This window comes from Cupressus sempervirens, chromosome 2, assembly GCF_028749045.1.
Source record: "Cupressus sempervirens isolate cs-2001-9-10 chromosome 2, ASM2874904v1, whole genome shotgun sequence".
NCBI classification, from domain to species: Eukaryota; Viridiplantae; Streptophyta; class Pinopsida; order Cupressales; family Cupressaceae; genus Cupressus; species Cupressus sempervirens.
Window position 1 is genome coordinate 757,117,918 of NC_143119.1, and position 17,485 is coordinate 757,135,402.

At 36.5% G+C, this 17,485-nt stretch overlaps 1 protein-coding gene across 1 annotated transcript in view; it reads left to right on the forward strand.

The window, feature by feature from the left end:
* Window positions 1-227: 227 nt before the first annotated feature.
* LOC149575627 (putrescine-binding periplasmic protein-like protein) overlaps window positions 228-17,485 on the forward strand; it is a 188,505-nt gene continuing 171,247 nt past the window's right edge. Inside the window, exon 1 of the mRNA XM_089815393.1 lies at window positions 228-1,215. Coding sequence (XP_089671519.1) covers window positions 435-1,215 — 781 coding nt within the window. The 5' untranslated portion in view covers window positions 228-434. The remainder of the gene's footprint in view (window positions 1,216-17,485) is intronic.

The following is a 17,485-nucleotide window of genomic DNA, read 5'->3' on the forward strand; positions in this document are numbered from 1 at the left end:
ATGCTAATTGGAAAAAGTAATATGGGACTTCACAATTTGTTTTCCTTCTTATTATTTGTTTCCAATTTTTACTCTTAATCATTTTTATTAATAATTTTAAAATACCTTGTGACTTCACAATTTATTTTCCTTCCAATAATTTGTTTCCAATATTTTCTCTTAATCATTTTTATTAATAATTTTAAAAAATAATAATATTTAACATAATTATTACTTTTTTTTTTTGCAAGCATGGGTCACCTGCTCCACAAATTTGAACAGCTTCCCACAACAGCAACTGTTAGGATTTTCCTTTGTCCTTTGCGTCGCATTACGTGCGCCACGGTAATCACACGTTAAAAATTCGGAGGAGGAGAAATTGATTAAGCTGGTGAATAAGCTGAGGCTGCTTAAACCTTTGATTGATAGCCTGGATTAGGTTTGAGTTCAAAGGAATGGCTCTTTCTGTTGGGTTTACTTGTTACCACAGACAAATTGGAGCTACCATCCCAGTCTCAACATCCCAATCACGTTTTCAGTGGAAATACTCGCCACCCAAACGTCATTGCGGACATACACAAAGGAAAACACTTGTGTCTCACAAATGCAAACATACAACACTGCTCTGCAGAGCTCAAACAAATCCCAATCCTAAGCAAGATGTCAAAGACCTGCTTAAAACTCTCGTCATCCCCATTGCCACTTCATTCGCTGTGTTTTCATTAGCATTGGGGGCCAAGGCTTCGATATTTCCCAGGAGGCAAACCGTGCCCCTCTTTGCCAATGTCTCTTCTATGACAGAGACCAAAACTGTGGATAACGCGGCTCCTTCTTCCGCCAAGGAAAATTCAGTACCAAAAGAGGACTTTGGGGTTGAATCATCTGGTGAAGCGAGCCTACCAGAACAAAATGAAGATATTGAAATAAAGTCAATTCCAAAAGAATACGTTGGGGGTGAATCATTTGATGCGGAGAGGCCAAAGAACAATGAAGATACGCAAGTGAACACAAATCTAAAAGAAGTCTTGGGTGTTAATTCAATTGACGAGAAAGAGAACTCATTAAAGGGCAATGCAGAAATGCAATTAAAGCAGGGGATTGAAGAAGAAGCTCGAACAAATTCGGTTTCAACTGAAGCTCAAACAAATTCGGTTTCATCTCTAAGTGGTCAGAAGTCTAATGACTGGGAAAATCAAGACGGCCAAGATGATGCAAAGGATACCAGGTCCTCGTCTGGTCAGTATTTCCATGTTATTCCAATAGATAATTATTTAGGGTTTAGGGTTTACGGTCTAATTATGGCGTTTAGAATAGTAGAATTTAATTTGTTTTCCTTTGTTCGATACAAACATTAATGTAATTTGAAATCGGCGTAGTTTCATCGAGTTAATGGTTTTAAAGGCTATTCCTACAGCATTGTGGAGTCAAATACAGCTGTTCTGTACTGTAATCAATTCTGTTAACATAGGAGAATACATGCTGTTAGCATAGTTTACGAAGTATGTTGTCATCTCCACGTCCCTTCTATAAAAAAGAATTACACTCTTCCGCTATGATCTTTGCACACTAAACTGAAACCAAATGGCTCAGCACTGCTCTGCAAGTAGTCCCTTTTAACAAAGCTGCGAGGAGGAATTCTGCAGCAATATTGAGTGTATTAGTTTGTGGTAACCGAATAATAATATGATAGACCAAAGCTAATGTGAAATCTAAGCTTCATTAGGAGTCTTGTGCGGGTCTGTCTTTTCTTACTTTGCCAATAATGCATCTCCAAACTCTTATTATCCTGAAAATTAGGCAATTTCTTTCCAGCCATATTTTCTTCCCAATGTCCATTGGACTATAAGTTTGGCCATGTTGCAATATATGAGAGAGAGACATTCTTTGCCGTAGAGTAATTGTGTACATAATTAGAAAATGAAAATGATAAACAATATTACTAATCAGTGGCAAGTCAATGTGATGACACTTCGCTTAATTACTCATACTTGTTGGTGTAAATAAGTATTTACTATTTACACTTACTTAAGTTTACTTAGGTTAATGCATTATTTTTATATTTATTTATTAGCCACCTAAGAGTATGCATACTCTTGTGAGTTGTCATGTTGACAACACAGGAGTCCGTACCTCTTTTATGCACATGGTGTCTACAACACAGGAGTTAGCACACTAATTAAACACATGTTGTCTACAACCTTGTCATTCTTATCCACTCATCTAGAATGATGGATAAGGCATGTGCTTAGTTGTCATGATGCTTATCTTATCTCCTGGTTCTTTCTAGAGACGTTCTAGGTACTTCCTGAGAGGCCTTTATATACAGGCACTCCTAGTGTGTTTGGATATCATATACTGAACAGAGCAATGTATTAGAACATACTCTGATTAATTGATCATATTCATTTTTGGTCTACAATTGTGCTTGTGTTTGAGTTTTTAGTTCGTGGGTGAATTTTGCCCTTATGCAAATCCTTACATGGTATCAGAGCTATACCAAATCCTTGCATGGTATCAGAGCTATACCAAATTCTTACATGGTATCAGAGCTTGGAGATTTTCTCATCATATAGCCATTCGAGACCATTGTTGCTTCAACACCTCGGCCCGAATCCGGAGTACTGCAGAAATTGGGAGTGTCTAGAGCTAGATTTGACCTTGCCATTGCGTCTAGAACGCTGATTCGGTGAAGATCGACTGTAAATTCGGCTACTTTGGCCCAAAGTCGACCGCGAGACAAATTTTTTTCACAAACCAGCACCCGAAGGACCGATTTGTAGAATTGGTATGATCATTTCAGATCTGTACATTTAATTTTTAGAACTGCTTTTTTTTCATTTGCATCTCTACAAATTTTTTCAATTTACATTATTTTCCGGAATTTTTTTGGCCATTGGGCCATAGGGGAGATTTTTTACAGGTGAAGGTTGGTGCTTGTTGGTGCAAATTAGATATTTGCATCACATTCGAAAGGTCAAAAAACCCCTAGATCGGATTTTGTTTCATCAAAATCGGATATCTTAGGCAAAATCTAGAGCCATTTGATTTTTTGAGGCATGACGGTGGTGATTCAAAAAAAATAACAGCAGCAACAATTTTCGAATAGCGATATCTGCCTCATACAGACTCCTTTTTGCGAGCAATTTTTTTTGTTTTGTGGTAGAATTTCATGATCTACACATTGGTGCAGGTGGTTTGAGATCTCTGTTCTTGGATTTTTCTACAACTCGCAAATCCCAATTTTTGCCACTTAAAATGCTTAGTATGGGCTCATCTGGACTCCAGATCAGGTTTCTTTTTTTTGAAAGTGCATATTTTTTTGTCTACTTTTCAGATCTGAAATCAGATTATAGGTTCTGTAGACAGAAATATTGCTTTTAGAAATAGAGCTTAAATTGGCAAGTAGCTACCAAGTGCCTAAATCATACATTAGGGGGTTCTTTGATTCTTTGGGTGTTACATTGATTAGTCCATCATGGAAGAGGCAGATTTGATTTATTTGCACCTAGACAACTTTTAGGAATGGAGTCAAATTGCTATCAAATTTCTCAGTCAGCACAATGCACTACCATATGCGAGAGGACTTGACTATGATATTGAGACTTCTTCACTCATTAGTACTGTTCTCTTTCTATATACGGATTATGAGGTTCTGGATTCAATGACTCACCTTAAGAAATTTGATCATTATGATAATTAGATGTATCTTTGGGAGATGTATGGAGATCCAAACATTCCTTCATTCCCAAAAGATCTCATAGCTCCATTTGTAGTTGACTCCTCTTCAGATGAGATTACACCTCCAGATACTCCTATTGCTCCTACTGATCTTGTTCCAATCACAGATGCTTCGGATTTAGTGTAGTAGGACCTTTTATGTCTTCCTACTCTACCTTCACGCGATGACTTCCTTTCCGCCCTTGCAGGCTTGTTCGTGGAGTCTCACATTGAAGATGTGGGAGACACTATTGATGATATTCATCTTCTCTTTGAGGCGAATAATACATTCATTGCCACAATGATAGATTCATGTACTTCAACACAACAGGGTACACTTTGTCTTTCAGGTGATGACTTTTTGTCAGACATTTCAGGTTTGTTCATAGAGTCACACACAGCGGATTTGGAGGACTTCTTTGATGATCTACTGCTTCTCTTTGCTGAGGACGATCCTTCTACAGTTGTTGCGAGGGCCCACTCTGACCCTCATGTCCATTCTCTACATGATCAGTCTTTACGGGCAGATGTGATTGTGGATACTTATGTACAGCATCTGCAGGAGGTCTCTTTGTCATTTGAGAAGACTGTTGGTTTTTTGAAATAGGTTCTACATCACTCCTTATTCGATCTGCACTTCTCCTCAGCAGTTTTGCAGGAAACCATCATTAGCATCGACACAGGGACACTTGAACAAGTTCTAGAGACACCGTTCCTCTTAGAGATTGCTTCTCCATACAAGGGACGCATCTCCTTTGTACCCTTACATTTGTTTCTTCCAAAGGGGAGGAACATCATTGAAAGGTCATGGATCAGCTTCTACATCGGAGCATTTCTTACTGATCGACACACTACCTTTAGGGGGGGGACTACTTCGTCTCCTTTTTTTTGGGGAGGACTTTTTCCTCTTAGGGGGTTTTGTCCTCCATTTTTCTCTTGTATATACTTGATGTATGTCGTAATGGGGGGGTTCTTGATTACTCCATCCATCCATGCATCTCTTTTCATCTCTCTTTTTGGGAGAGGGTTTTTCCCATGAGGTTTTCCCTCTTTCCCCGCTTTATGAGAGATTTGCATATCATTATATACATGGGTACCTAACATGGCCTAGTAGCTGGGATCCATCATGCATTGCATCCTAGTTTTCGTAAGCTTAAGGGCATTCCCCTAAGTTGCACTTAAGGGGGGGTGTTGGTGTAAATAAATATTTACTATTTACACTTACTTAAGTTTACTTAGGTTAATGCTTTATTTTTATATTTATTTATTAGCCACCTAGGAGTATGCGTACTCTTGTGAGTTGTCATGTTGACAACATAGGAGTCCGTACCTCTTTTATGCATATGGTGTCTACAACATAGGAGTTAGCATACTAATTAAGCACATGTTATCTACAACCTTGTCATTCTTATCCACTCATCTAAAATGATGGATAAGGCATGTGCTTAGTTGTCATGATGCTTCTCTTATCTCCTGGTTCTTTCTAGAGATATTCTAGGTGTTTCCTGAGAGGGCTTTATATACAGGCACTCTTAGTGTGTTTGGATATCATATATTGAACAGAGCAATGTATTAGGACATACTCTGATTAATTGATCATATCCATTTTTGGTCAACAGTTGTGCTTGTGTTTGAGTTCTTAGTTTGTGGGTGAATTTTGCCCTTAGACAAATTCTTACATGGTATCAGAGCTATACCAAATCCTTACATGGTATCAGAGCTATACCAAATTCTTACAATACCAAACGCTTAGATCTAAAACACTCGCAGCAAATTCACGTTAAGTGCTTAGATCTGAAATATTCATATAAAATAAATTTGCAAATATAAAACAGGCTGGAATAGAATATTTTATTCAAATGTTTCCATCAATAAAATTGCTATCACAAACAATTACACAAAGACTTACTGAAATATTCGCTGAGTACAAAGATCACAGCGATTACACTTATCTTCTAAAAGTATCCAGGTTGCTGAAATTCTTCAATATTGAAGGGTAGATGCAACCTCCACATGAAGCTGCCTTAGGAAATCAAATAGTTTTTGCCATCCATTCTTCAGGAAATAAGTAGGTTTTCATTCAATGTGTTGAGTTTCGGTGCTCGTTTACTATGGGCGATAATTTGCCCTCCCAACCATTGACAATTCATTATTGTGTCCCCCGAGCACTTCATTTGCTTAATAAAGCAGATTGTATGTTTTCCATTATTCTATATATTCAAGGAAGGGAGATTAATTGTCCTTTATACTAATCAAATGAGTTTTTTCATGACTTCATGAAGGGACACCACACTTTCAAAGTTGGGCCTCCAATAAATAAATTATTAATACCATAAAGTTGGCCCCCAATATAATATAATAATATAATATTATATTAGTATATAATAATATAATAACATAATAATTATATATTATAATATAATCACATAATATTATATTATTGATATATTTATTACATTATTAATCACAACAACAAATATTATTATTGTATCATAATAAATATATTATCATAACCTTTATGATATCTATATCAGCCTAGAAGGATTCTGACCATAGCTACAATAACATTAACACTCCCTCTTAGCTAGGGAGGAATCATTCTCGATAGCTATTGCGGTATAGAGAAATCTTTTATGCTAAGGTTGAAGGCCAATTAGCATATCACAACTCTAGTCAGCCCAAGAAGGGATCCGACCTAGCTACAAAAATCAACACTCGTTAGCTAGGGAGGATTTCTTCTAAACAACTAGGTAACATGGTGACAACCATCATAGCTATTTCCAGAGGATGGGTTCATCATGGCTACCATTGTTGATGGAAATCAAATAAAGCACAAGTGCTTTTTATCATCTTAACATGACTTTCACCATAGCTACTCCTAGAGGGTGAACAAGCACAATCTTGGATTTCTTCGATGACATCCACTATACCTATTCACAAAGGGTAGATTTATCATGCCTACTCGTAGAGGATGAAAAAAAGTCTCCTCAAACTTCTCCTAGAGAAGAGTGTGTTAACACTTTGCTACTTGCAGAGGGTTGTTCCACCATACCTACTCACAGAGGGTGGACAATGAGGGCTTGCACCTCAAACTTCTCCCAAAAAAGAATGCATTATCACCTTGCCTACTCGTAGAGGGTGGACAATGAGGGCTCGCACCTCAGACTTTTCTAAAAGAAGAATGCAATTACCACCTCGCCTACTCATAGAGGGCGGAAGATACATCGAGGATACATCTCAATGTATCACAAATGCTGAAACTTCCTCTCAGCCAGATCCTCATTCTACACAATTCCAAGCTTCTCTTGGAAGTATGCGAACCTCATTCAAGCAAGAGGCTTGGTGAGAACATTTGGTGTTTGCTCCATAGTGCTAATGTACTCCAGTTGAATAGCATTCCTTTGCACCATATCTCAGATATAGTGATACTGAATTTTCACATACTTTGTTCTGTCATGAAATACAAAGTAGGAGTCTGCATTACTCGTGGTAAATCCCAAGCTCACCAAGTATCCAGGAATATCACGATCTAGTTATCCGTATAAAGGTCTTCCAGCGTACATAAATGGGATTCCATCGAATGAATCAGAGTCCTCTGCTGATCACTAGAGAAGCCATCTCAACATGGTCTACTCTTTTTAAACCAATATGACCAAGATCCTTGGATTTGGAATAAAGCAGATCCTCTAGCTGCTCTCTTTGAAGCTCAAGTTCTTACATCAACCTTTCCTTTGTACAAGGTTGCCTCTAATGGATTGTTAGACTCCCTCTGGATCTGATATCAGCCCTATGACAACAAATGGAGACTGTTCAACAGGGACACGTTCAACCAAGCAGCAGGAACAAACAAATCTACTGCAGATTCAGCCACAACCACGACAACAATCACAGATGCATGTGTGGCGGCAAGTTCAGGTTCTAGTGACAACACAGTCATAACCCCAAATTATAATGCAGCATCCATCACAGTGATCTCAACACATTCCTTCACATCCTCCACTGCATGCAGGCCAACAATCTCAGCCTCACATGCCACGTCAACCAACATCACAAACTTTACCAATGCTGCCTCAACTTTCTACAGTTCTCTCAGGTCAGCCATACGCCTGAACATCTCTGATCTCATTGGCAAGCTATGATGGATGACACAATATATTCATTCACTTGAATATCAGCAATTTGCATTTATAATGCTGCACTCTACATCTTTGAGCATCATTTGATTGAAGATTTAATTGCAATCGATTTCAAGCACCTTTGCCATATTGCATTGATATCGGATCAGATCTGAGATCAATTCATAGTGTTGCGGACATAATTCAGATTGTTCTCATACAATCAGCATCGATATTAACAAGCCTTGATGCTATACTCAGACTTAGTGGTTCAGGAACAACACCATACAATGTTCAACATCATCTTTTTTTTTTTTTCCAATTCAGACTTTACAGATGCCAACAAAATTAATATTTCTAAGGATCATCGAATTCCTGCACTTCCCAATGCAAGAACCATACATCTCTAAATAATCAGGCAAGACTATGATCTGACCATCTGGCATAAAAAAATGTCTTGTGATAAACTGTTTAGGTAGGCATGACTATGATCTATTTTCTGTGCAATGCTGAAAATTCCATCCCAGCTCTGCTTATTCGACTATTCAGAATAATATTGATCCTGTGGGTCAAAGGGCATGTCTGTGTACCTCTGTTATCAATCCTGAATACTGTGACTTCCCCTTTGTTCAATCTTCCAGCACGTACTCATCCGCTCAATCTATAGATGAGTAGCTTGCTAAAGGGAATGTTAATATTGGTCACATGCCAGATTTGTATAAGCACCACATCAACAACCTTATTCTCCTTGCCTGCACTGGAAATTGCAGTACCAACAGGTGGCAAAACTACATAAGCATCTGGAGTTCGTTAATACAAACAGGTCACAAGACTATAGAAGCATCTGGGGTTCGTTAATACATACAAGATCAGTCCACCGCTTTAGGAAAAACTTCACAATCTACCAAAATAGTTCTGAAAGAAGCTCACATGAGCATCAGAGAGCAGAAATAGTGCCCAAGCCTTAATGAATGCAACCTGAAACTCCCTTGATTAATACACCCTTTCACACTATGAAGAAGGATATTATATATTCAGGCTCAATAGAGCTTGAAGATGTCTGCGCTCACGTTTCCAATATTTCCAATTGTTGTAATATAAACCAAGTTGAATTTACTGGTATTTAAATAGAGGTATTCACCTCTTTGATCTGATCTTTAAGGACTCCAGAAAAGTTGTTGGCCAAGATGCCGTAATAAGTGTATCCTCTTCTTCTAATATTTGATTCAGGAAGTGTGTGAGTCATGTTATTTTACTCACATCAACTATGACCGGAATAATATTTCTTCATTCATGGGGAGTAAAATTATTCTGCAGAAATGCTTTAGCTCTTCATTCTTCGGCAGATGTGAGATACACTTTGGATTGGTCTGAAATATAATTGCTCCCTTGAGTATGTACTCACAACATGAATAGTAAGGTTTGTTGCTCAAGCTAAAGCTTCACTAAAAATCTCCTCATTGGCCTTGAAGTTATTGAGGAAACGAAATGTCAAATTGAGGAAATAAGTTGCTGCATAGATCGACTTGTGAAGCTGATTTTGCCATTTCCTATCAATTATCTCTCAAATGGGGCCATATTTATCCAACTCCTAAATACATGGATCTAATGGCCTCCTTGGCCCTATCCATCCCCTCATATATGTAGCCCATAGAGGGCTTCTCCCCATCATCAACTTGCAGGAGAACTACCAGAGGCTCAGTGACCTGCAGATAATGTTAAAAAAGCACTTAAGTTACACGTGTGCATTAAAATAAGAAAAATTGCAAAGTTGCAAACAAACAAGAATATATTTACTTGCATGATCTCTGCAGAAGTTGTTAAAAACCCTGGCTTATCAAATATACAATTTGCCACATCCATCCTTGCAGTGGTCTAGCATAGGATGAGGCAGACCACTCCTCATCAACAAACATGCAAACATGCTGTCCAAGGATTTTAGTGTGAGAAAATTTGAGATAAATCTCGTGTTAACAAGATGAATTAAGTCCTTTTGCCTTGTGAATGCTAAGGACCAATGCATGTTTGTAGATAAATTTACAGATATTTTTGGCCCTTAAATGCATGTTTCCACCCTTTTAAGCTTATCAACATCCTTGATTATGAGGTCAAGGCAATGGGCCGCACATGGAGACCAATTTTTTTTGGGTGCCTATTCATAAAAAGTTTACCTGCAACAATTTTATATTAAATAGAAGTTTAGATGTGTTAAGAAAATTTTAAATAAATTCATAGATGCCTGTCCATCAAAACTTAAAAAGTTAAAAGTTTGCCTTCAGCAACATAACTTGCTGCGTTATTCGTTATCACTTGCACCACATTTTCGTCATCCATCAAAAGTTTACCTACAACAATTTTAAATTAAATAGAAATTTAGATGTGTTAAGAAAATTTTAAATAAATTCATAGATGCCTCTCCATCAAAACTTAAAAGTTTTTGCCTTCAGCAACATAACTTGTTGCATTATTTGTCATCACCTGCACCACATTTTCGTTATCCATCAAAAGTTTACCTGCAACAATTTTAAATTAAATAGAAATTTAGATGTGTTGAGAAAATTTTAAATAAATTCATACATGCCTCTCCATCAAAACTTAAAAAGTTAAAAGTTTGCCTTCAGCAACATAACTTGCTGCATTATTCATCATCACCTGCACCACATTTTCTTCCCCCACCTCATGTATGACTTCCTCAATAGCCTCACATAAGCATGTGACATTTTTTATATGTGAGGAAGCATCAATAGACTTGCAGAACATGGTGTTTCTTGAAAATAAAGCAAAATAATTCTCAATTATCATGGATTAATCAACAAACCAAAATATAAGCTATACAAGGTATTTAGAGAAGTAGAAAGATCAATCACCTCCATAGGAAACAAATTTTTTTATGAGTGACCTATTCCTCCTATTCGTCTAACTATCTATTATGATTGTGCAACCCTTTTGGCTCCAAGATATTTTGTGATCCTCTGGCTCAACTTTTATATCATTAACCATTTCTAATAAGAGGGGGCCACTTAACTCAACATCAGTAGTGGCTTTAAATCTCGCCTCACAAATGGTTGTGACATCTACCATGCCTTGTCAATAAGGAGACTTGTCAAAAATAGATTATAATCTATCATTAGACTACAAAGTTCAACTCCAAACTATAAATTTTAAATTTAAATTTTAATCTTAAAGCAATCAAGTCAAAAAGAATTACTTGGCTGCAACAAATGGAATGTGACAAAAATACCAAAGCTTGCAAATTTGTTTTCTTGTAGTGTCATGGCCCTCCTTGTTCCAACCCATGCTCTCAAGCGAGGGTTGTGCACTAGGAGTAGTGCGTGGCACAAAATAATTGACCAACTTTGATTTTTGGAATCTAAGCCAAGGCTAACAACACCACTAGGAGTAGAAGTAGAAGCACCAATACTAAAACGAAATGGAGGCATGGAAGAACCCTCTCCAATACAACTTGTAGATATGGATGCAGATGTAGGTGTGATTGCGAATGAATGAGAGCATTTAACTCTTCTCGTTGCCTCTTCCTAATTTCCTTTTCTTGTGAATATTGTTAGGTGGAAATTTTGCAATCAACGGTTTGTTAAAATCCAATCACAAAATAGGTAGACCAGCCATAGCATATGAGACAGTCTCTCCTACCTTGAAGGGAAGGCTCCCCCTTCTCACCATTCCTTGAATCAACTCAAGATAAGCAAGAAGTTGAGAGATTTTGAAAGGGGTGTTACTGATATTCTTTTTTCTTATCTTTCAGGAAAGAATCCACTTACCCACGGAGTGAGTAGCGGGCAAGATGAAATCTCCAAGTACTCTTCAATCTAATAGTTGGAAACGGTTAGAGCGATAAACCAACACTAACTCAAAGGCTAGTTGAAAGTGTACTGATTTGGCTCTAAGTCTTGTTTTAATCTATTCTATAAGAATAACCTCTACCATTAGGGTGCAAAGACTTCCAAAAGTAGGGAATTCTAACTATTTTTGCGAATTGAGACGACAATACAAGCTACAGTCAATGCTTCTAGTTTAGTATCACCATAATCGCTCTATATATCACCACAATCACTCTTGTAAAAGTTTAAGCTCCAATTGCTTCTTTGTATTCACTTTTCTTCAAAACAAGACTACACAATCAAAGTTATATTTGCACAATTTTATTAGAGCTTTCTTGCATACAATAAAAGATTATTTTTACAATGAGGGGTGGGCACTTCTTATATAGGGAAAAGAAGTGAGAGACTATGCCAACTGCTAATACAACTTTTGCATTTCTTAGCAACTTTGACTTCCATGTAATGTCCCTTATCAAAATCAAATTTATAATAGTGGGATAACGATCTGACCACTGCAATTGTGAGGGACTTCTTCCTATTAAGACTCTTATTCTTAATAGTTATTTCGATAATAAACAGATGGTAGATATTATATGCCTTGATTTGTATATAAAACTATAATTGTAGACCCTAGAATATATATATATATATATATATTATAACTACAATGATCTTTTGGTCAATAAGATGATTATATTGGTTTATGGATGATCTTATCTCTATGTACCTTCTAATGATAGGGGACCAATATATAGATTTGGAGGATGTGAACTTATGGATATCTTGATTGATTTTTATATGATGTATTGGGATATTATTTGTGACTTCCTTTGAATGTCTATCTAGTATAATAATTTAAATATATAAATGCTAGTCGGTGTGTATAAACTCTTCAATCTATCATACACCTCCTTTCAATGGTCATAGGGATGTCTATAAGCACTCTTCAATTACTATCTTCCTCTATCCAATGGAAAGAACACACCTTTCTTTTTTCTGACAACTGCTGAAGATATTCGTTGAGTTGCTAATCTCTCGATGGTTGCTTTTGTATGATTATGTAGACATTTGTATGCTCATAATACTTGATTCGATGCTTGTCTTAGCGATGTTGGCTGCTATTTGAATAGTCTATCTACTTGAATCGCCAATTTAGACAAGGCTTGAAACACGTGTAGTTCCTAGAAATGGAAAGAAGTTATATATTATGATCTGAAACAATTCTATTGAACAAGGATTGAATATTGATAGCTATAGTTGGAAGCTGACGTGGCTGTTAAATATATCTTCCAATTGTTGTTTCTGCTCGATATATATATGCAGCAGTGAACTATAGAGATTGTTTAGTCCAGACCTTCCTCCATTTACCAGTAATCCCCTGATATATCTCCTCTGTCCTTTTCTCCAGTGAAGAGAGGTCGAATGCCCTCTTATACTTGTAGATGAATCCGATTCATCCAAGAGACATGTTGATCATGATGCACCTTTTCGTAACATATTGATTTGTTTATGGTAATTAGTAATTTTATTCATAGGATACATCATAGACTCCAGCTTAGCGACTATGTTAAACTTTCCATTAATGTTAGGATTTCACGTGTTGGCTCCTACTACTCGAGTATGCCTTCGTAGTGATGGGTGGGATGGTAGCCGTGGATCTACTTGTTGATTCCCGCCTTTGCAGCAATCACAAATGTCGTCCAAGGCCAAGTACTGTCGTGGGCCCCCTCTCTTACCGATCCCAGTATTACATCTTAGATGGAGGGTGAGGAACTGTGCATTCCGACGATCCCTGCAAGGGCTAGACGAGGGCATAGGTCCCGCCCCTCAAATAATGAAAGTCCTTTGTAACACAACAAGATATTGGCGGATACCGCTACAACTATATGAATATGAAATTATCTTTCTTGTAATTGATATGATTTCATTTGTATTATATATTATGACTTAATATTACATTATCACTAAATTATATTCATATTATAATCAAATAATTGATATGTAATATTATATCAATAATTAATTAAATATTATTATTATTTTAATTATTTTTATTTTTATTTTTTATTTTTTTATTTACCATTTATTTATTGTATTTTATTCTTTATTATTAGATTTTAATTTAGAAGGTGGGGACATCACATCCCATCATTTGGAAACTTCCAAATTGGTCCACTATGATCCATTTAGGATGTCTAGGCATGATTTAGCCTTCAAAACATCATTTCACATGATTTTGACCATTTTGACCTATTTGACAACTTTTGCACAATTGACATCTTTTTGATATCTTTCCCAATTTGTTTTTACCAAATGACAAGTTATGACCTCCAACCTATGCAAAAGGATGTAAAAACATCATAGAGGACAAGATAAGCTCACAACCACATCTTCCTCAGGCTTCTAGGGTATAAGATCCATAACCCTAGTTTTGCTTCCTAACACCCAAAACACAAGCAACATAAAGCAAGAAAACTGAACCACCTAGAGTGGATTGAACCTAGTCAAATTCACCTAGAAGCAAACCCAACTATGACCTTCTAAGGTCCAAACACACCTAACTGACTTGGCTAAGGTCAGTACAAGCCACAAACCCAAAGTGTAGAGTTGGGACTAGGAGTTGGCTTAGGTGCTCTTGCGCCACTTTTACATAACATGGTTCATTGTTTCCAAATCTAACACTTCCACCATCATATTGTTCAAAATGTTCAAATTTAGTTTTATCACCAGTCATGTGATGAGAACAACCACTATCTATGATCCATGTATCATTTTTGCTAACATGGGAAATAAGTGCCATTTTTTCATTTTCCTCATTATTAGATTCATCTTTAATAGCAATATAGACTACTTCATCCTCATCATTATCACTATTAGGATCTTGTGTAATGTAACACGATTTCTTACCTTTGTCTTTGTAGTCCTTGTAGCCTTTGAAGTCTTTCTTGCCTTAACCTTTTTCTCATCTTTATTTTCTTTGTTTGGACACCTTGCAGCAATGTGATCAAACTCTTCACATGAGAAACAAATAAATGGAATTTTGCCTCTGAATTTTCCCTTCCCTTTTGCTAGAAGAGCTTCAATGACTTCAAGGTCTTCATCAGATTCATCTTCTTCTTCACTGTCAACTTGTTTGCCTTTTGAGTTCCCTCCTTTTCTACCAAGAGTTAGTTTGGCTTTGAATGTAGATTCAAATTGCTAGAAGTAGAAGCATAGTTATCAAAGTTATCCAACTCAAAAGTAGTTAATCTTCCCACAAGAGCATCTAAGGTTAAATCATTTGCTGGATTGCATCTCATCTCTTAAATAGCTGAAACTCTAATTGCATAAATAGGAAGAAGAGTTCTTAGTACCTTTCTGATTATTGTTTCATCATCAATTTTACCACCTACAGCTTTGATTACACTTACACTTTCTTTGATCTTTTCAGTGTATTGAGCAATGTTCTCACCTTCTTTCATTTTCAAATGATCAAACTTGCCTCTTAAACTTTCTGCCTTGGCACTTTACACATTTTTGTCAGAGCTTTTCCCACATGTCAAATGCAGTGGGACAATCTTTGACCTTATCAAATTCAGAATAGTTCAGAGAGGAAGCTATATCAATCATCATTATATTGTGATCTTTTGCTTCTTTCATTTGCTCCACAGTCATAGGCTTGGGTGGTGGTACTTATCTGTTTTCCAAGTAGAACAGACCAATATCACTAAGCTTGATAGATGCAGCTTCATCAATTCTTGCCATGCTGAAAAGTTGTCTTTGTTAAGCTTAGGAATCTCCCTTCTATAAGATATCTTGATCTTTAACTTAGGTTCTTAAAACCTTTTTCCTGCAAGCACCAACTGGATTGATTTGACAAAATAAATGTTCTTTATGAGCTGGTGTGTGAGGTTAGTGTTAGAGAGAGTGCCAATTTGATAGGCCAATTTGTTCTCCTAGCTTGACTTCCTTGGTGATACCAATTGTTGAAAATGTAAGGCAGTAACTGAGAGGGGAGGGGTGAATTAGTTACTCCAAAAACAAATCCTTGTCCCTTAGATGTCAATACAAACTTTCACTGATCATGCCATAGTGACTAGCTTGGTTAACATTAGAATTTTACTGTCACTCGGTTAACAAAGCAATCTTAAGATTTGTTAATCTGTTATAACCTTAAGTAACTTAGTTGCAGAAACATAAAGCATAAAAAAATAAGATGAACACAAATGACACCAAGATTTAACGTGGACACCCAATCTGGGAAAAACCACCTTGCAACTAGTCACAATATTTTTCACTCTTCTGAAGTGAGTCCTGGTAGGAGCCAATCCTGTTAGAGGTTACAAGACATACTGTTGAGTATGACCTTGTTAGAGGATTTGGATCACCCTGTTAGGAGTGGCCTGGTTAGAGGTTTTTAAACATTTCAATCATGAAATGTCCCCTTGTTAAATGATTTACAAAATAACTGTTAAGTCAACTCTGTTAAAAGATTTCTTTACTGCTACAATGGTTAGAAAGCAACAACAATTTTTGATTTCATTGATGAAGCAACTTTTTTTGCAGGTTCAAATCTTTATTCTGGCTTGATCTCTTGATCCTTCCTAATCAAATGTTCTTTGCAACTTATCTTTCACAATTTCTTGCTCTGCCTTTGCCTTCGATTACATAGCCATCTTATTTCATTATTTCACTTGTTCATTTTATCCTCACAACTTGACCTTTCTTATATAAGTTAGGACAAGTCGGTTTGAATACCCTTCCAAAACAATAATAAACATCCAAATAGTCGGCCTCAATCAATTGAATATTTGACAAATGCATTCTGCAGTCACTCGATCAACACTAGGATTGAATGCTTGCTTGACACTGTGACTCTTTTGATGCTCGACCACTCAGTCAATATTGCAATGTAGTATCCTCCCCTATTTTTCCCAATAAAGAAACTTGCAAGCTACTTTATGATATCAATTAATTTGCTTAATAACTCAACATAGCATTTTTGTCAAACACTTGGCGCACATACTACAATATTTAGGAAAATCTGAAACTTCTAATTTACTAATTAAATATTGATTTTTGCCATGTAAATGTGCTCATACAATTGTTTAACATGCTGCGACAAATATCAGTCTTGTATTCAACAACTACAATGCAAAGTATAAAAATTTGACAGAAGAAACTTGGAATTAGTTGCTGTAGTATTTTTGCAGATGTAGTTGGCAGCCTTCCAAACCCCTAAATCAACAAGAATAAACAATAAACTTGTTGCAAATACTGTTCACGCACTATAGAAAATTCACTTTTCACGCGCACTGTAGCAACCACTATTCACGCGCACTGTAGCAACCACCATTCACGCACACTGTAGCAAAACACTATTCATCCGTACTGTAGCAAAACACTAAATGAAACCCAATGTGTTTGGAAACACCATTAATCCTCCTGACTGTGTCTTTCAACAGCGAAGAGAATGCTAGCAAAGAGGGATTCCATCCTCCGAGCCCGATAATTAGATATCCAGCAACATAACATTAATCTTTATCCAAACATACTAAAAAGAAGCTCTTCCATTTCTTTTATAGTGTTCTCACAAGAGCTCAATCCTTCGTTTTCTCAATGTGGGATAAAACATAACTCCCTTTATGTAACTTATGTCTCCAATTTGTTATAAAATAAAGGGGACTCTTTTAATTTAAATATTTTTCACAAACTATAGTCTATGCATTAATAAAGTTAAATATTTAAATTTAACTTTATAAAATAGCTTTATCAATGCATAACAAATCTTATCAATGATAAGCAAGTCTTCTTGTCAATTTTAAACAATTACCATCATCATACCGGTGCCACTGG